Source organism: Somniosus microcephalus, chromosome 6, assembly GCF_052327205.1.
Source record: "Somniosus microcephalus isolate GS21.2 chromosome 6, FLI_Smic_1.0, whole genome shotgun sequence".
Classification (NCBI taxonomy): domain Eukaryota; kingdom Metazoa; phylum Chordata; class Chondrichthyes; order Squaliformes; family Somniosidae; genus Somniosus; species Somniosus microcephalus.
The window spans coordinates 214,447,191-214,467,352 of record NC_140992.1 but is presented as its reverse complement, the minus strand read 5'-3'; the positions used below and the strand labels follow the sequence as shown (position 1 = coordinate 214,467,352).

At 44.9% G+C, this 20,162-nt stretch overlaps 1 protein-coding gene across 1 annotated transcript in view; it reads left to right on the top strand.

Annotated features, from left to right (window-relative positions):
• lpcat2 (lysophosphatidylcholine acyltransferase 2) overlaps nt 1-20,162 on the top strand; it is a 112,353-nt gene that overhangs the window by 37,706 nt on the left and 54,485 nt on the right. The window contains exon 8 of the mRNA XM_085991387.1: nt 14,766-14,820. Coding sequence (XP_085847513.1) covers nt 14,766-14,820 — 55 coding nt within the window. The remainder of the gene's footprint in view (nt 1-14,765; nt 14,821-20,162) is intronic.

The window sequence follows — 20,162 nt, the reverse complement described above, 5'->3', positions numbered from 1 at the left end:
GCAGTAAAGGTCCTTTGAGTAGCCACTAAATTATCTTAACAAAAAGGGCTTCCATTTTTATTTATTCATCCTCAGGATGTGGGTGTCACTGGCAAGGCTGGCATTTATTGCCTATCCCTAGTTGACCTGACTCTGTGACATTTGTCTTCTGTTGAAAACCATGTTTACCTACTTTTGCAGGTATTTTTTGTCATTGCATTTGATTTTAAATTGTAAATATTTAAAGTTCACTTTAGTCCAAAAGTCAACTTGTGTCGTCTTTCTCCCCTCTTCCCTGAGAGTGAAAGTATTGTATTCCAATATGGTGGGGACAGTTACTTGTTTACCTTGTAGGCCACGTGTCTGGTATTTAAAAGAACTGAAGGTGACTTCTCTGAATGCAGAGAGCCCTTGCATCATATGATTCTCCCCAAAGTCTCTGACAGACATTTCTGTAATTCATCAATGATTGTTTAGACTAGAGAATATTCCTTTTCTCTAACTGCTACAAAAATTGCTTTTTGGAAATATATGATAGAATGAAGTCAAAAATAGAACTGAAACATTTTTTAAAGGAATTTTCCCAACACCATCCAGATCTGTGAAGATGGGAGTGCTTCGGCTAATGGCATTTTGAAACTATCACCTAGAAAGTGGTCTGAGGTGACTCTCCCACTCTCTGCAGTTTGTTTTCTCCTCTCTATAAGCAAATATTTGGCCTCTGCTTGGTGCCTTTCCTTGGTAGCATGGCTGAGATGAAGAGCTATCCATATGGAGTACTATGGATGTTTATCTGCAATTGCTTGGTAGCCTATAGAACACTGCTATCACAGAACCCTTCTTAACGGCAGATGGACTGCCTGATAACAGTGCAATGAGAACATCTCCGACGTGTTTATGCCTTCTACGAGACTGTAGCCCATCTGTTAGTTTATAATTTACTATATGGGTTTTAACTAGAGCTTTCCCAGCCCTCATCTATATAGGCCCAGAAATTTGGGTCGGAGGCTTCCCGCGGGTGCAAGCCTCCGACCTGTACTTACCTAGCGCGCCGGCCGTTGTGCTGTGGGCCCGCGTGGGATTCCGATCCTGGGCTGCCTCCAACTGCCGGCGCGCAGTGCTTGCGTATCCCAGGGGTGCTGTTAGTTTGAAGTGTCCCCTGGGATCACGTGGGCCATGGAGAGCCAATGGTAGCAGGGAATGCCCATTCATAAATTTGACAGGAAGAGCTGACAAAACTATAAATACAAATCAGCCCCAAAACATAACTAAAACTTCAAATAAATTTTTTTTTAAATCACATTTTTAAAATACCCTGTAACTATAAATTACATAAAATAACTATTCTAAACAATTTAAATTTTTGAAAAAATTAATTACAGTTTCTAACAGGGCTAAAAATAAACTTACCTTTTAAAGTATTTAAAAATAATAAACCTGTGGAAAAAGTGTTTTAATTTTACTTAATTCACCACTTACCTTGTTAAAAGCAGGCCTTGCGACTGCTTTTTAAAAGTGTAACTCCTGGAGACTTACCCTCCCGAAGAAAGCTGCAAAAAAAACGTTAAGTTCCAGGCGCATGCGCTGCCTCTCCGGCGCACGCGTTCGACCTGTGAACCCCCTCCTTTAAGGGAACGGAAGTTCCGGTTTCCCGCGCCTGCGCAGTGCATGCACGAAACCGGCACTTTCATTGGGCCTATGCGTGAGTACCCAGTGCGTACTCACCCGTGGGGACCCGAATTTCTGGGCCATAGTGTGTAAATGCATGTCTTACTCGTAGATTAGAAATCTCGCTAAAAGTTTTCTGCTAATTGAAGTCAGTGGAAAACAGTTCTTTTGAAAGATAGTAAGACATGATCTGAAGATAATGAGAGTGTAAAGATGGTCAGATTTTAGGTTAGTGCTAATAAGAACTGCATGTGATGTGATTTCCTTTTAGGTTTAAGAAAAATTACCAAATATGTTCTTTTGGGAAATGGCAAAGATGCTTTACAAAAAAACATTGCAACTGGAATTCTAAAATGGTTAAATTTTCTTAAGTAGAAAACAGCATTTTTTTAATTTCCTTGTTTAAAGATTAAAACAGTGTTTGTAATGTCCTGTTTTAAAGATTAATCAGCAACAAAGGAAGTGGCAAACAACCTAAAAGCCTTACTGCATTTCCTGTTCAAACTGAAGGCGGTGGCTTGCAGTTGTGGTTTTGCTTTAAAAAAGGAAAAAAACCAAAGATGAATACTTTGGTATTGCTGCGTCCCAATGATAAGTAACTGCGATCATCCTACTACTAGACTAATGCTCATCTAACCAGTATCTTGTAATTTATCATAGTATGAAGGTGGATTTTTTTTTTTTGCAGCATGTGTAGATTGTAATTGAGATACAAGGTTGCAGGATAAATCAATAAAGACGAGGCAGGCCACTCAGCTCATCTTAATTCATCTATCCAGAGAGCTCCTAACAACCCCCTGTCCCCCACCCCCCATTGTAGCATCCTGCAGTTTTTAAATCGTTTTGGGTTTTTGCCTCCTACTTTATCTGTAAGCTTATTCCACAGATTGATCACTCTGTGTGTGAAGAAGGGTTTCCTGATATAAGTCCTAAAGCTACCTTTTACTAGTTGGAATCTGTGTCCTAGTTTTTCACCCACAATTTAACTTAATGACACATGGCAGATGCAATTTAATGCAGGTAAGTGTGAAGTGATGCACTTTGGGAGAAACAACATGGAGAGGCAGTATAATCTAAATAGGACTGTTTTGAGGAGGGTGCAAGAGCAGAGGGATCTGGAAGTGCATAGTCACAAATCCTTGAAGGGAGCAGGGCAAGTTGATAAAGCAATTAAGAAAGCGTATGAGATACTTGGCTTTGTAAATAGGGGCATTGAATACAAAGACAAGGAAGTCATGCTAAACTTTTGTAAAATCACTGGTTAGGCCCCAGCTAGAGTATTGTGCACAATTCTGGGCACCACACTTTTTAGGAAGGGTGCCAAGGCCTTGGAGAGGGTACAGAGGCGATTTACCAGGATGATACCGGGGGTGAGGGACTGGAGTAGCTGGGATTGTTCTCTTTTTAGAGCAGAGAAGTACACCATATATACGCCATATACAAAGGTTAAGGAGAGACCTAAAAGGGGTATTTAAAATTATGATGGGTTTTGATAAAGTAAGTAGGGAGAAACTGTTTCCTCTGGCAAGTAGGTCAGTAACCAGAGGTCATAGATTTAAAATAGAGAGGAAATGAGACATTTTTTCACAGAGTTGTTATGATCTGGAACGCACCATCTGAAAGGGTAGAGGAATCAGATTCCATAGGAAGTTTCAAAAGACAATTGGACATTTATTTGAAGAGAACTAATTTGCAGGGCTATGGGGAAAAAGATGGGGTATGGGACTAAATTGGACAGCTATTTCGAAGTGCTGGCACAGGCACGACAGGCAGAATAGCCCCATTCTGTGGTGTAAGGTTCTATGATTTTGGGTTAATGTTTTCTGTACCCTTACCAATCTTCTATACCTCCATAATACCATCTCTCGGATGCCTCTTTTCTAGGCTGAAAAGCCCAAATTTTTCAGACCCCTGACACTAGAGATTAGCCTTGTGGCTCTTCTCTGCACTGCCTCCAGTGCTTGAATGTCTCTCTTTCTTGTTTCTTGGTGACCAGAAAACAGCAGTGTTTAAGATGTGATCTGACTAGAGCACTATAAAGATTTATCATGACTTCTTCTGACTTGTATTCTACTGTTTTATTACATATTTCAATCTATTGGCTTGGTTGATTGCTGCTCTCCATTGGTGGACATATTTGGCACTGACTCAACTGAGACTCGTACTTCTCCTTCAGCTTCATGCTTAGCTATTTCAGTACCATTCATGCTGTCACCTATTTTTTCCTTCCTACTGTGTAGCACTTTACACTTGTCTGCATTAAATGTTATCTGCCATTGTTACACCCACTTACATATCTTGTCCAACTCATTCTATAATTTCAGAGCAGACTTTTCATTATTTGCATATTGAACCACTTTGCATTGAGTCTCTGAATCTAGGATATTTATGTAAATTAGAAACGGCAGTGTTCCTAGCACCAAGCCCTGATATATGCAACTCAGTTCTTCCTCCCAGTTGACATTACGCCTTTGATCGTTCAGACACTTTCTCTTTCACTCCCATGCTTTACCCTGAATTCTCGCACATTTGAGTTTTATTCATAACCTTTGGTTGGAACTTTATCAAGAGCATTTTGGAAGCCACAGTACACCTCATTATGGGGCTTACCACTTTCCACTTGGGTTGCCACTTCCCCAAAGAAGTCAAGGAAGTTGGTCAGATAGGATCTTCCCCTTCTGAGTCCACGCTGACTGCTGTTAACCAGGTTATTGTTGTACAGAAGATCCTCACGTTTACTCCCAATAATCAATTCCTTTATTTTACATGGAATTGAAACAAGACTAATTGGTCTGTAGTTGTTTGTCTGCTTTGTTAGCCTTTTTGAATATGGGCATCACATTAGCATGTTTCCAATTTATTGGTACCTCCCCAATGTCCATTGGCTCCTTCATAAGAACATAAGAAATAGGAGCAGGAGTAGGCCAGTCGGCCCCTCGAGCCTGCTCCGCCATTCAATAAGATCATGGCTGATCTGATCCTAACCGCCAATCTACTATCACAGAACCATCTCCTGAATCTAACAGAATTAGACACACAAAATAGGAGCAGGATCAGGCTACACGGCCCCTGGGCCCGCTCCGCTACCCACAGGGCCATGACCGATCCGAACCTAGACTCATGTCCAAATTCCTGCCCGCTCCCCGTAACCCTTAATTCCCTTTACTTCTAGGAAACTGTCTATTTCTGTTTTAAATTTATGTAATGATGTAGCTTCTACAGCTTTTTGGGGCAGCATATTCCATGGACCTACCACCCTCTCAGTGAAGTAGTTCCTCCTCATCTCAGTTTTGAAAGAGCAGCCCCTTATTCTAAGACTATGTCCTCTAGTTCTAGTTTCACCTATCATCGGGAACATCCTCCCCGCATCCACCCGATCCAACCCCTTCACAATCTTATATGTTTCAATAAGATCGCCTCTCATTCTTCTAAACTCCAATGAGTAGAGTCCCAATCTACTCAACCTCTCCTCATATGTCCATCCCCTCATCCCCGGGATTAACCGAGTGAACCTTCTTTGTACTGACTCGAGAGCAAGTATGTCTTTTCTTAAGTATGGACACCAGAACTGTATGCAGTATTCCAGGTGCGGTCTCACCAATACCTCCCTATTTTTATATTCTATCCCCCTAGCAATGAAAGCCAACATGCCATTGGCCTTCTTAATCACTTGCTGCACCTGCATACTAACCTTTTGAGTTTCGTGCACCAGGACCCCCAGATCCCTCTGTACTTCAGTACTTTCCAGTTTCTTGCCATTAAGATAATAACTTGCTCTACGATTTTTCCTGCCAAAGTGCATAACCTCACACTTTCCAGTATTGTATTCCATCTGCCAAATCTCTGCCCACTTACTTAGCCTGTCTATGTCCCCTTGCAGGTTTTTTATGTCCTCCTCACTCACTACTTTCCCTTCAGTGCCTCACAAATCTCCACACTAAGCTCTGGGATAAATACCATCCTAGTCTCTCTGGATATTTATTTGTTTTGCACCCATAGAACATCCTTCTCATTTATAATAGTAATTGGCTGTGAAATTCGGCTCCATGGCTCCCGTTTTTTCAGTGCTACGGGTGCAGTTTTGTGTACAAAATGCCGTCCGCGCCGCGCGCGCACACCTCCAGACACCATTTTGGTGAGGTCGTTGGCGCCGGCGCTGGGAGCATGCGCCAGAAGTATGCAGAGTAGGCAGATCATGATGTCAGTCAACATGTAATGCTGATTTGACGCCAGCCCTGCCATTTTCGACCTCAACGCTCCAGCTGATGCCTTCTCTTAAAGATGCACAACTGAATATGTGCTCAGCAGCAGGAAGGAGCCTCCTCAAAAGCGCTATTTAAAAGGATCATCAGCTGTTTTCAGGTTAGTTGCTGATTGATTTCTGCTGGCTCTTGGTGAGTTTGTAGAAGTGTTTGGCGATTTGTTATCTTATTTGAAGTCTCCAGGGAGTGGTGTGGCAGGTTACTTTAAGGCTTCTGCTCAGACCAGTTGCTCCCAGACATGGGTGCAATAGTTTGTATCCACCTTGACCTACAAGAGAGAGGGAAGTGTATCAGAGTGTGGTGCAATGTGTTTGGGTGATGGGCCTGCCTTGGTTGAATAGCTAGCAGTGTCTGCAAGCTGTGAGATGTGGCTGTGAGGCTTGCAGCAGTGCTTGGTATGTGAGGGTGAGGTGAAGCTATGAATATGAGGTATGAGTCGTGATTGATAGAAATTGTTGGTAGGTGAGTGAAGAGGGTGTGATGAATTGAGCAGTGTCTGAGCCTAGTGGTTCAGTTGTAAGGATATGGCATTTGAAGATGATTCCACTGACCATGACCACTCGTGTGAGGTTATTAAACTTCTTGCAGTTTTGCATCCAGGTCCTTGGGGCTACACTGCTGGCATTGACCGTGACAGCTGTCTGCTCACATTGCATTCTCACAGTTTGTCTGGAGGGCCTCCTGGCCCCCTATGGATAGAGGAGCTCTCTCCTCATGTCCACCTCCTGCACCAAGGCCTCTGATGCTGCGTCAGAAAGCCTTGGAGTCCACTCTCTCCCCTGTTGTGCCATTAATACATCTTCTCCCTGGTCAGAATGTCTTCTCCAGCCACTTCCAGCACCTGCTGCAGCCAGAATGCACTTCCCCTTTAAGAGCTGAAGGCTAGCTTTAAGTGGTGCTAGCCTCGTACAAACTTTGTCCCTCTTCTGAGGCGTGCAGCCACTCAGCAGCGCGTTCAGCGCTGGGCTGCATGCGACCAAAATTTTAATTAGCAGGCAGCATGAAGTTTACGTGCTGCCTGCATCAGAATCGTGCATCGCGATCCCCGCTCCCATTTTCGGGCCTTGTCCGATTTCTGGGCCATTGATTTTAATTGGGATATCTTTGGATAGGACATGTTGCTCATGTCTTCCTTTGTGAATACTTGGTGGAAGAAGTCATTCAAAATGTGCTATTTTGTGCTCATCCTCCGTTTCAAGCTTGATTTATCTTTTATAGTTTTCATTTCTTCTCTGACTTCACTGTTGCTGTTGCAGTACTGAGAGAATTGTTTTATCGTTGGGCTTAGCTTCAGCTGCTGTGCTTTCTTCCAAGTCTCTCTTTGACCCTCCGATCAACCTTTTAACGTGTTTCTGCATTTTTTTGTATTCATTCCAGTGAGCCCCTTCTCATTTCTCCCAGCAGTATTTGTACAGCCAGTTTTACCCCTCCATCTCACTTTAAATGTGTTTGGTAATACATTTAGGGTAACATGTTTGTTTAGCCTGAGTTTATTAGTTTTGGGCGTGTATTTATCTTGCATACTTGGCATTATACCATTAAAGGTGTTCTCGTTGTCTTGTACTGAAATGTTATTAAACAACCTCACCCAATCTACTTGCTTTAGTTATTCCCTCATTTCACTGAATTTAGCCCTGGCTCCTAGCCTTGGGTATATCTAACTTCTAGATCAGGTTAAACTTTATGGGGAAAAATTGACGAGTCCTTTTGCATTGGCAGTAAACACTACCGCCACGATCTCCTGCGCCCACAGCTCGTGACGTCAGTCGAGCGTGCAACGCCCCAGACCGGATATTGAGTCGCGCCCCCTGCCTTAGCGCCTGCCGCTAGGAATGACAGGTAGAGGGGGACGTTTTCAAGTCGGGAAGGGGCTGGGGGAACGCTATTTAAAGGCGGGCGCTTCCTGCCTTTTCTTGTCGGCAAAATTTTTGGTACACGCAGGTTGAGAGGGAGAGAGACGTCTGGAGAGATTTAATGCTGTCCTAAGGAATTTTGGCCCTCCGCACCACTTTTGAGCTTCCTAAGCGCTGAGCTCTTTCCCTGGGCCTATCCATGAGTGCTTCCAACACAATTGCTTTAGAGGTCGCTCCAGGCCGAGATTCAAGGTTGCAATGAGTAGGGTGTGGCTGGCCAGCAAGATGGCCCCTCCCCTTTAAGAATTGGTCTGTCTGGCTTCGCCTGACATCGCCTGAGTTCGGTAGCGTTCTGAGGTAGTGCCTCGCTCCTGGACGTTTGTGCCTTAAGAGAGGTGTGTAGCACCTGATATAGCGCTCAAATCACTTTCATGGGCGATAGAGGTGAATTTTGCAGTCGGAGACGCTAATTAGCACCGGGCGCCAAACTTTGCACCCGGCTGATATTAGTGCTCCAAAATGGGCGATAACCAATTTTTCCCCCAACTATTCTGTGGGTGCTGCTCTCTGGGGTACTATGACTTCTATTTCATATATATTTTCTAGGCCTTGTATGAAGACCAGATCAAGAAGAATATTTACATTAATATAACTGTATCTATGCAATAATTATCATTGTGTAATTAAATAATCCAACTTGCAGCTGGGTCTATTACTTACTAATGACACATCATTTTACTACACTTGTTAACTCATTTTGAAGCTAGCTATTGTTTCCTACTAGGTGATGCATTTGTGTGAATTGTCTTTTAATCTATAATGGAGAACATCAGCTTCCAGTTCAGGTTGTGGATGTTACCTTTGAAAGATATTTTTATTTTCCCCGTCTGCCTTCTCCACTGCACTGAAATAGTGAACAAGTTGTTTTTCAGCTATTGGCACCTGTGGAACGATACCCCACACAGGAAAACAGAAAATTCTTTCAACTGTGAATAGTCTGCTGACACCTACTTACTAGCTTTGTTCACACATGAATAAAAAAAAACCACAGTAATGGAAGTACAGTAGAATGACCAGAAAAATGTTTAAAGGAAAACATGAGATGATTAAATGGCTGGTGACATTAACATGAGACAATGGAAAGAAGCATAATAAAAGAAATTAGAAGCATTTAAGAGACATGGAGACCATTTTCTCCTCCCCATCTCTTTGTTCAGTTCCTTTTAATTTTTTCCTCTTCTAATGAAGTGTGGAATCTGAAATGTTAACTGCTCTGTTCTCTCCACAGATGTGGACTCAGCTGCTTATTGTTCCAGCATTTCTGTTTTTGTTTCAGTTTTACATCTTTTGAGTTTTTTTCTATTTATCCGAATTGTCTTAGTTGGGTCTTTATGAACTTTAATTCCTGGAGATGGTTTCTGCATGGGTAATGAGCCAATGTATACTACTGTTGGGTTCTTTCTGACTTTTGGCTTGTGGTGAGGCTTGAAACCTGTCATCTACATTGGAAATGCTGTTTGACGTGGGTAGGAGGAAAGCCCACAGTGTAAACTCAATACTGGTTGCTACACATGGCTGCTTTTGAAATTGAGGTTAGCATGTGATCTGAATGAATGTTGTTATCCTGTAGAAGATGCAAACATAATTTTGGTGTTTTTAAAAATAAGTTCTGTGAATAATAATGAGATGAAAAATAAGTTAAGTCTTGGTCGCGGTTAAGAAGGCAAATGGTATGTTGGCCTTCGCAGCGAGAGGGTTTGAGTATAGGAACAGGGATGTCTTGCTGCAGTTGTACAGGGCCTTGGTGAGACCACATCTTGAGTATTGTGTGCAGTTTTGGTCGCCTTATCTGAGGAAGGATGTTCTTGCCATGGAGGGAGTGCAACGAAGATTCACCAGGCTGATACCTGGGATGGCAGGAATGACGTATGAGGAGAGATTGGGTCGATTGGGCTTGTACTCGCTGGAGTTTAGAAGAATGAGAGGGGATCTCATCGAAACTTATAAAATTCTAACAGGACTGGACAGACTAGATGCAGGAAGGATGTTCCTGATGGTCGGGGAGTCCAGAACCAGGGGTCACAGTCTAAGGATAAGGGGTAAGCCATTTAGGACAGAGATGAGGAGGAATTTCTTCACCCAGAGAGTGGTGAACCTGTGGAATTCTCTACCACAGAAGGCAGTAGAGGCCAATTCATTAAATATATTCAAGAAGGAGTTGGATATATTTCTTAAAGCTAAAGGGATCAAGGGATATGGGGAGAAAACAGGGACAGGGTACTGAATTTGGATGATCAGCCATGATCGCATTGAATGGCGGAGCAGGCTTGAGGGGCCGAATGGCCTACTCCTGCTCCTATCTTCTATGTTTCTATGTTTAAGGCAGCAAATGGTTAAATAAATTCTTATTAAGCAAATGAGGAACAGCAAAAGAGGAAACCGGTGTCAAAAGTCCTCCAATTTATACATCAGTGGTGAAATAGTCTTATGAAAACATTTTCCATTACTTATGAAATTAAATTTATGCTGCAAGTTCTAGTTGCAAGTTATTTGCAACTCTAAGTTAACCAAACTCTAAACTCTTTCCCTTGGAGTGGTTTTGAGGTAGTAGGTTTTACAGAAAGGGTTGGAAAGATTCCCTGTTTGGCTAAAAATACTTATAAGGAACCAAAAAAACCAATGGGTAAAATCAGCTGTTACATTTTATAGCACCAAACATTTATGAAACATGCAATACTTTTGCTGCTTTTTCCTGCAAATTTTCAAGTAAAACAAATTTCCTGGGTTTTAATTGATCTGCTTTCACTACCCCCAGAGATATCAATCTCGAGCAGTAAAATTATATAGATAGACTTCCAGTACGCAGTGGATTGGTAGTATGTCCAGCATTAATGTAGTCACTAACCCAAGTTTATATGGACTGCCCAGTAACGAGGAATTCAATTATTTTTATAAATTAATTTTTTTTAAAGCTTTCAGTACTGGCTTCTTTAGTACTATCCTTGGAAAATTATAGTAAGATTAAATATTTTACGTGGAAATTACCTACATTGATTGGATAAATAATTTTTTGGTTAAACCATTTTAAGCACTTGCAAACTTAACTCACTGTTGATTTCAACACTCTAGTTTGCAACACTTATCTTTTCACTGTAGGATCTAAGTTTAAATACTGCCAAGACAAGAAGGAAGACAATCACTTGTCTGTAACTATTTTAGGATCACAGCTGAAATGATTTCACCAAATGTTCAAAAAAGTGGAGGGATAAACCCAGAAACTACTGTCCAGTTGGCCTAATGTCGGTGGTGGGGGAAATGTTTAAAAACATTAATTCGGGACAAAATTAATTGGTACTTAGCAAAATATTGGGTTAATAAATGAAAGCCAGCACGGATTAACTTGATTGAGTTTTTTGATGAAGGAACAGAGAGGGTGGATGTAGGTGTGTGGCTGATGTGTATATAGACTTTCAAAAGGCGTTTGATAAAGTACCACGTAATAGACTCATTAGTAAAATTGAAGCCCATGGGATTAAAGGGGCAGTGGCTGCATGGATACGAAATTGGCTAAGGGACAGAAAGCAGAGAGTGTTGGTGAATGGTTGTTTTTCAGACTGGAGGGAAGAATATGGTGGTGTTCCCCAGTGGTCGGTGTTGGGGCCTCTGCTCTTTTTGATATATATTAATGACCTGGACTTGGGTATACAGGGCATAATGTCAAAGTTTGCAGATGACACGACACTCAGAAATATAGTAAGCAGTGAGGAGGATAGTAACAGACTTCAAGAGGACATAGACTGGTGAAACGGGCAGACACATGCCAGATGAAATTTAATGCAGAGAAGTGTGGAGTTGATGCATTTTGATAGGAAGAATGAGGAGAGGCAATATAAACTAAATGGTACAATTTTACAGGGAGTGCAGGAACAGAGAGACCTGGGGGTGTACATACACAAGTCTTTGAAGGTGGCAGGACAAGTTGAGAAAGGTTAGAAAGGCATACGGGATCTTTGGCTTTATAAATAGAGGTATAGGTCTGGAATTTCTGCTCAGTTACGCTGGTTTTTTCGGAACAATTCACCCGAAATTGGCGAAACCAGCTTAAAAGATCGAGGAATGTCGAGCGCAAATTATGTCCAGCACAGGTTGAGTTTCTGGGATCTTTTGTGCTAGTTTAAAAAACATTGTGCTAGAAGCTGGCCCTGGCCGCACCCACGATTGAATTAACCATCATTGTAAGGTTCTGCTAATTGCGCTTGTTTGTGGGCCTTCGAGGAGGTTCTCAAAATTAAGTTTTTTTTAGGCGCAAGGACACTAATAGGCACATTTTAAAAGCTTTGAATACATTTTTTTTAATTTACTAAGAAACTGACTACCCCAATATAACTAGCAAATGGTTCTGTATAGTTATTTTCAGTTATTTAAAATTGGGTTACTCACAGTTGGACGAGACACTCCGATTTAAAAAGAAATTGCTTATTTTTTGTGAAAAACCTATTTTCAGCTGTATTAATCAAACTGCACCAAGTTACCATTCTTAAATATATCAAGGAATATTTTTTAAAGATGAATTTAAAAAAAAAGACTTGTTCTCTAAACTGTTACCTGATTACGCTAGTCCATGGCAGATTTTATGTTCAGTGATACGCAAATTAGTTTCAGCAGAAAGTACACTTCTCAAAACTAGCACAATTTTAGGTGCAATTTACACCCGAATCGCTGATTGCACCCAAAGTGGAAACTCTACCCCATAGAGTACTAAAGCAAGGAAGTTATGCTAAACATTAAAAAACACTGGTTAGTCCCCAGAAGGAGTATTGTGGCCAATTCGGGGCACCACACTTTAGGAAGGTTGTCGAGGCCTTAGAAAGGGTGCAGAGAAGATTTACTAGAATAGTACCGGGATGAAAGACTTCAGTTACATAGTCATAGAATGATACAGCCATTCAGCCCATCATGCCTGTGCCGGCTCTTTGGTTAATCCATCCAATTAATCCCACTCCCCTGCTCTTTCCCCATAGTCCTGTAATTTTTTTCAAGTATTTATCCAATACTTGTGGCGAGACTAGAGAAATTGTGGTTGTTCTCCTTGGAGCAGAGAAGGTTAAGGGGAGATTTGATAGAGGTGTTCAAAATCCTGTTGGGTTGTGATAGAGTAAATAAGGAGAAACTGTTTACAGTGGCAGAAGGGTCGGTAAACAGGACACAGATTTAAGGTAATTGGCAAAACAACCAGAGGCGACATGAGGAAAAACATTTTTACGCAGTGAGTTGTTATGATCTGGAATATACTGCCTGAAAGGGTGGTGGAAGCAGATTCAGTAATATTGGCCCAGAAATTCGGGTCTCCACGGGTGAGTACGCACGGGGTACTCACCCGTAGGCCCGATGGAAGTGCCGGTTTCCTGCATGCGCGGGGAAACCGGCACTTCCGTTCCTCTGAAAGCAGGGGTTCAGAGGTCGAACGCGTGCGCGGGAGAGGCTGCGCGTGCGCATCAAACTTAGGGTTTTTTTTACAGGTTTTTCCGTGAGGGTAAGTCTGCAGAATTTACACACATAAAAAGCAGGCATAAGGCCTGCTTTTTACAAGGTAAGTGGTGAATTAATTAAAATTAAAACATTTTTTCCACAGGTTTATTATTTTTAAATACTTTAAAGCAAGGTAAGTTTATTTTTAGCCCCATTAGAATATAAAATTATTTTTTTCAAAAATTTAAATTATTGTTTAAAATAGTTATTTCATGTTTATTTAAAAAATGTGATTAAAAAAAAAAAAAAAAATTTATTTGAAGATTTAGTGCTATTTTGGGGCCGTAGTATTTAGAAGTCTTGACAGCACTTCCTGTCAAGACTTATGAATGGAGCATTCCCTGCTCCGATTGGCTGCCCATGGCCCACGTGATCCCAGGGACGCATCGAACTAACTGCGCCCCTGGGATACACAAGCACTGCGCGCCGGCAGCTGGACCAGGCCCCGGATCGGAATTCCACGGGGGCCCACAGCTCAACGGCCGGCGCGCAAGGTAAGTGCAGGTCGGGGGCTTGCACCCGCGGGAAGCCCCCGACCCGAATTTCTGGGCCATTAACTTTCAAAAGGGAATTGGATAAATACTTGAAAAGGAGAAATTTGCTGGGCTATGGGGAAAGAGCAAGGGAGTGGGACAGATTGGAGAGCTCTTTCAAAGAGCTGGCACAGGCACGATGGGCCGATTGTCCTTGGCCTCCTTCTGTGCTGTATCATTCTATAATTCTATGATAGTCAGCGGTTATGTTAAAATGGTGCACTTCTCTTTAAATCAAAAGGATTTTGAAATAATTTCCTTCTTTAGGTCTGGCTTCCTTATCGGATCTCGGACTGACTCAAATTGTGTGCATCCTTATTCCTTAGCTGGGCAGGAAGGCCAAAACCTGCCCTCGGAGCCTCCAGCTGCTTTCCATAGTTTCACAGTTTCAAACCAGTAAAAATCAAATTTAGCTTTGACATCAGAAAGTTTTTCACTCACCAAGTGATCACCTGGAATGCACTTCTGAAGAGAGCAGTCAAAAGAGAACCCTAAAATCGTTGAAGAAGCAACTGAATGCTGCAATGGGGGGACTTTAGGGCTTGTTGGGTAAGTTAAGATGGGCCGAATGGTCGTCCTCATCTGCAATTATCTTGTGATCAAAAGTGTTTTGTTACTGTTGCCGGGACTTATCTTTCCACTTTTCTTTTCTAGCAAATGTATTTGTTTACTCCTGTTCCTCACCCCAAGTTGCTGGGAGAGATTCAGAGATGTGAATCTAGTATCCCAAAACAACACTGCACAGTGTGCTGAAATACGCACATGTGCTACCAATGTGTTTTTATTTTTAAACAGTGGCCTGTTTAGTGAACAATCTTGGTAATCTCAGGTGGTGTACAATGAAGTGGGTCTTGTCATTTTGGTGAAAACTTGAACAACTAGATATCTAAAGAATTCTCTGAAGTTTTGTTTTTCAAATTCTACTGTTTGCTGTCTTGCAGGGCAATGCTCATGTTCTTAACATTATGTCAACCTTACACAGACGTGGAAGTTGAGGTAAGAGTACAAATTATAGTGCTAAACTGCTGGTATTGATTAAACCTTTCAATTCAACTTGGACCTCTCGATTATAGAATCATAGAACGTAGAATAGTACAGCACACAAGGAGGCCATTTGGCCCATCAATTCTGTGCCAGCTCTTTCGAAGAGTAGTCCAGTTAGTCGCACTCCCCTGCTCTTTCCCTGTACCCCTGCAATTTTTTTCTCCAAGTATTTATCCAGATCCCTTTTGAAGGTTACTATTGAATCTGTATCCACTACCATATCAGGCAATGCATTCCAAATCCTAATCACTCGTTACGTAAAAAAACTTTTCCTCACGTCGCCTCTTTTTTTTTTGCCAATCAACTTAAATCTGTGCCCTCTGGTAATCGACCCTTCAGCCATTGGAAACAGTTTCTCCTTATTTACTCTATCTAAACCCTTCATGATTTTAAACACCCCTATCAAATCTCCTCTTCGCCTTCTCTTCCACATTCTTCTGTGCTGCTCTCTTAGTCAATTTTGATCTTTCTCGGCCTCTGTTCCTCTGAGCTTCTGATCTTTTCTCTCTCCCTCCCCCTACCGCCACCCCCCCCCCCCCAAGCTCCATTAATCCTATTCCTTCTCTAAAAGTTGAGTCACCCAAGTTTTGAATACAAGTTTTATGGAAACTTGGAAATAAACTTTCCATTGGGGGGAAAAAAAGATCGAGAGGAGACATGATCAAGATGTTTAAAATGCTGAGGGGAATGGATAATTTGGATGCAAAGCAGGTTACTGGATTATGCACAGAACTTGAGGGCAAGAATGCATACGTGCCGATCTAGAAAGCTGACAAAAACTGAGAGCCTCAAAAAAAACTAGCACAGCCCCCAAAAAGCCTGATCACCTGTGAAAATTAGGAGTTTGTCTGAAAGTGCAGCAGTACACAAACTTATCATAATTTAGGCTGCAGACATATCCAATATTCTATTGCATTTATAGCAGGCAAAAAGAAAAAGTGCACAAGTGCACTTTGCAGCAGGGGTGAATTTAGAATTTATTGAAGGGAGATGAAAGTGCTGAAGGCCAGAGATGTATTTTCAAGGGGACTAATCCCTTTGTAATAAAGGCTAACATAACATTTGCTTTCCTAATTGCTTGCTGTACCTGCATGTTAACCTTTTGTGATTTGTGTACAAGGATACCCAGGTCCCTCTGAATACCAGTCTCTCACCATTTAAAAAATATTCTGCTTTTCTATTTTTACTACCAAAGTGGATAACTTCACACATCTCCACATTATATTCCATCTGCCACATTCTTGCCCAGTCACTTAACCTGTCTAAATTCTTTTGCATCCTCCTCATTGCTTACTTTCCCACCTAACTTTGTATCGTCAGCAAACTTGGATACATTACACTTGGTCCCCTCATCTAAGTCATTGATGTAGATTGTAAATAGTTGAGGCCTAAGCACTGATCCTTCCAGTACCCCACTGCCAACCTGAAAATGACCCATTTATTCTGATGCGCTATCAATTACTCATAAAAGACTGAGAGTTAGAGTAACTAAAGGCTTTTATTAACAACAGAATGGAGGTCTGCCTCGAGTGGTCGACCGGTCCAGGATACAAAGGGCTGGGGAGCAGTCACCTTTATACTAGGACCTGTGGGAGGAGTCAGCCGAGGCATGTCCAGGCATGTACACAGTGGAATACAAACAGGACAAACAGGAATACAAACAGTGGTTTACCACATTCACCCCTTGTTTAAAATTGAGTCCGGCGGGGTGAAGTGTATTAAAAGTTAGTGTATTGGAGTCTCTCCGGAGGTCTTGTCTGCCGCTGTGATTGGCGTGGCGACGGCAGGGGTAGTGAAGCTTCCGGCGTCGAGTCCAGCGTAGGCTGTGGCACAGGCGTGTCGTCCTCGTAGATGTCGAGCGGGTCGCGGGGCCCAGGCCTGCCGTCTGCTGGGGCTGGATATCGGATCGTGGGGGGGGGGGGGAGTGGGTAGTGGGTTACTGCGGCCCCCAAGGGTGCAAGGTCTCTTATGGAGACTGTGTCCTCCCGCCCGTCCGGGTATGCGATGTAAGCATACTGGGGGTTGGCGTGGAGGAGGTCGACCCTCTCGACCAGGGGGTCCGTTTTATGGGTCCTCACGTGTCTTCTCAGTAGGACCGGCCCTGGGGACGTCAGCCATGGCGGTAGCGATGTCCCCGATGTGGACTTCCTTGGGAAGACAAACATTTTCTCATGAGGGGTGGCGTTAGTGGCAGTGCAGAGCAGTGACCGAATAGAGTGGAGCGCATCGGGGAGCACATCCTGCCAGCGGGAGGTTGGAAGGCCCCTAGACTTTAAGGCTAGCAGGACGGCCTTCCAAACTGTCGCATTTTCTCTTTCCACCTGTCCGTTCCCCCGGGGGTTGTAACTGGTGGTCCTGCTTGTGGCAATACCCCTAGTTAGCAGGTACTGACGGAGTTCGTCGCTCATAAACGATGAGCCCCGGTCGCTATGGATATAGCTGGGGAAGCCGAACAGGGTGAAGAGGTTGTTCAGACATTTAGTGACCGTGGCACTGGTCATGTCCGGGCACGGGAAGGCGAACAGGAAACGGGAGTACTCATCAATAATATTGAGGAAGTACACATTGCGGTCGGAGGAGGGGAGAGGCCCTTTAAAATCAACGCTCAGGCGCTCGAAGGGGCGAGTGGCTTTTATCAGGCGGGCCCTGTCTGGTCTATAAAAGTGCGGTTTGCACTCAGCGCAGACTTGGCAGTTCCTGGTCATGGTCCTGACCTCCTCAATAGAGTAAGGCAGGTTGCGGGCCTTGATGAAGTGGAAGAACCTGGTGACCCCCGGGTGGCAGAGGTCATTGTGGAGGGCCCGTAGTCTATCGATCTGCGCGCTGGCGCAGGTGCCACGCGATATCGCATCCGGGGGTTCATTTAGCTTCCCGGGCCGGTACAAGATCTCGTAGTTGTAGGTGGAGAGTTCGATTCTCCACCTCAAGATCTTGTCATTTTTGATTTTGCCCCTCTGCTTGTTGTTAAACATGAAAGCAACTGAACGTTGGTCAGTGAGCAGGGTAAATCGTTTTCCGGCCAGGTAGTGCCTCCAATGACGCACAGCCTCCACAATCGCCTGGGCCTCCTTCTCAACAGCGGAGTGTCTGGTCTCCGGGCCTTGGAGGGTTCGTGAAAAGAAGGCCACGGGTCTCCCCGCCTGATTGAGGGTAGCGGCCAGGGCAAAGTCGGACGCGTCGCTTTCCACCTGGAAGGGGATGGATTCGTCCACTGCGTGCATGGTGGCTTTGGCAATGTCCTCCTTGATACGGTGGAAGGCTAAGCGGGCCTCTGCCGTCAAGGGAAAAGAGGTGGACTTGATCAGCGGACGGGCCTTGTCCGCATAGTAGGAGACCCACTGGGCGTAATAGGAGAAAAACCCTAGGCACCTCTTCAGGGCCTTGAGGCAGTGGGGCAGTGGAAGTTCCATAAGGGGACGCATCCGGTCGGGGTCGGGGCCGATGACTCCGTGTTCCACAACACAGCCAAGGATGGCGAGGCGGTTTGTGCGGAATATGCACTTCGCCTTGTTATATGTCAGGTTCAGGAGTTGGGCGGTGCGGAGGAATTTTTCGAGGTTTGCGTCATGGTCCTGCAAGTCACGGCCGCAGATGGTCACATTGTCCAGATATGGGAAAGTGGCCTGCAACGCATTTTGATCTACCATCCGGTCCATCTCCCTTTGGAAGACGGAGACCCCGTTGGTGACGCCAAAGGGAACCCTAAGGAAGTGATAGAGGCGGCCGTTTGCCTCAAAGGCAGTGTACTGGCGGTCCTCAGGGCTGATGGGGAGCTGGTGGTACGCTGATTTCAGGTCAATGGTCGAGAAGACGCGGTACTGCGCGATCTGGTTGATCATATCAGCTATACGGGGGAGTGGGTAGGCGTCCAGCAGGGTGTAGCGATTTATTGTCTGGCTGTAGTCGATGACCAGGCGCTGCTTCTCGCCGGTCTTAACGACCACAACCTGGGCTCGCCAGGGGCTGGTGCTGCCCTCAATAATCCCTTCTTTCAGGAGCCGCTCCACTTCGGTTTTAATGAAAACCCTGTCCCCGGCACTGTATCGCCTGCTCTTTGTGGCGATGGGCTTACAGTCGGGGGTGAGGTTAGCAAACAGTGGTGGGGGGGTGACTCTGAGTGTGGAGAGGTTGCACCTGGTGCGCGGCGGGCAATTTGGAAGCTGCTGGCTGCGGACTGTGAGTGGGGGTAGGGGTCCACCGTACGCCATCGTAACACTTTTAAGGTGGCACTGAAAATCTAACCCCAGCAGGACGGCAGCGCAGAGGTCAGGCAGGACCAGAAGTTTAAAATGATCGTACACGGTCCCGTCTACTACGAGTGTCACCACGCAGTAGCCGCCGATGTCCGCCGACTGGGACTCGGAGGCCATAGAAATCCGCTGGTGCGCAGGCAGGACTGGGAGAGAGCAACGCCGCACCGTGTCGGGGTGGATGAAGCTCTCCGTGCTCCCAGAGTCAAAAAGGCAGATTGTATCGTGACCATTTACCTTAATGTCCATTGTGGAACTGGCCAGTTGGTGCGGTCTCGCTTGGTCCAGTGTAACGGATGCCAGCGTAGGGGTCGGTGTGTCGCTGCGGGTATCAGATGAGGTGGTGTCGGGGGCCTGCTGCGTCCCGGCTGTCGTCCAAGATGGCGGCGTCCATGATCCCCATGTGGCTGGAGGCGTCCAAAATGGCTGCTGTACCGGTGATTCGCACATGGCCGGGGAGGTCCAAGATGGCGGCCCGCATGGCCCACACGCGGCGCTGCTGGGGTTCGGGGCAGCTTTGGCCCTGCAGACGTTAGCGTAGTGTCCCTTCTTCCCGCAGCCCGAGCAGATCGCGTTTTTCGCCGGGCAGCGCGCTCTGGGGTGTTTTGCCTGGCCACAGAAGTAGCATTTCTGGCCTTGGGGCACTGCTGTCTGGCCTTGGGACACTGCTGCGGTAGTTGGGCCGTTGCTGGGGTGTGGCTGGGGTGGCACGGCGCTATGAGGCGGTCCTACCGTGTCCCAGGCTGTCATTCCCCGCGGCGTCTACGGTGCAGAGGAGTAGGCATCCATGCCCCGGTAGGCTGCATCCAATGATAGTGCGAGTTCAGAGGCCTTGTTGAGGTCGAGGTCACTCTGCTCCAACAGTCGCTGTCGGGTGTAATTGGATCTGTGGCCCGCTACAAAAGCGTCCCGGATAAGTTCCTCTGTGTACACGGCGGCCTTTACATCCTTACAACCACAGGCCCGGCCAAGCACAGACAGTGCCTGAAGGTATTCCACGGTCGATTCCCCAGGTTGTTGTTTACGACTCCCCAGAAGGTGCCT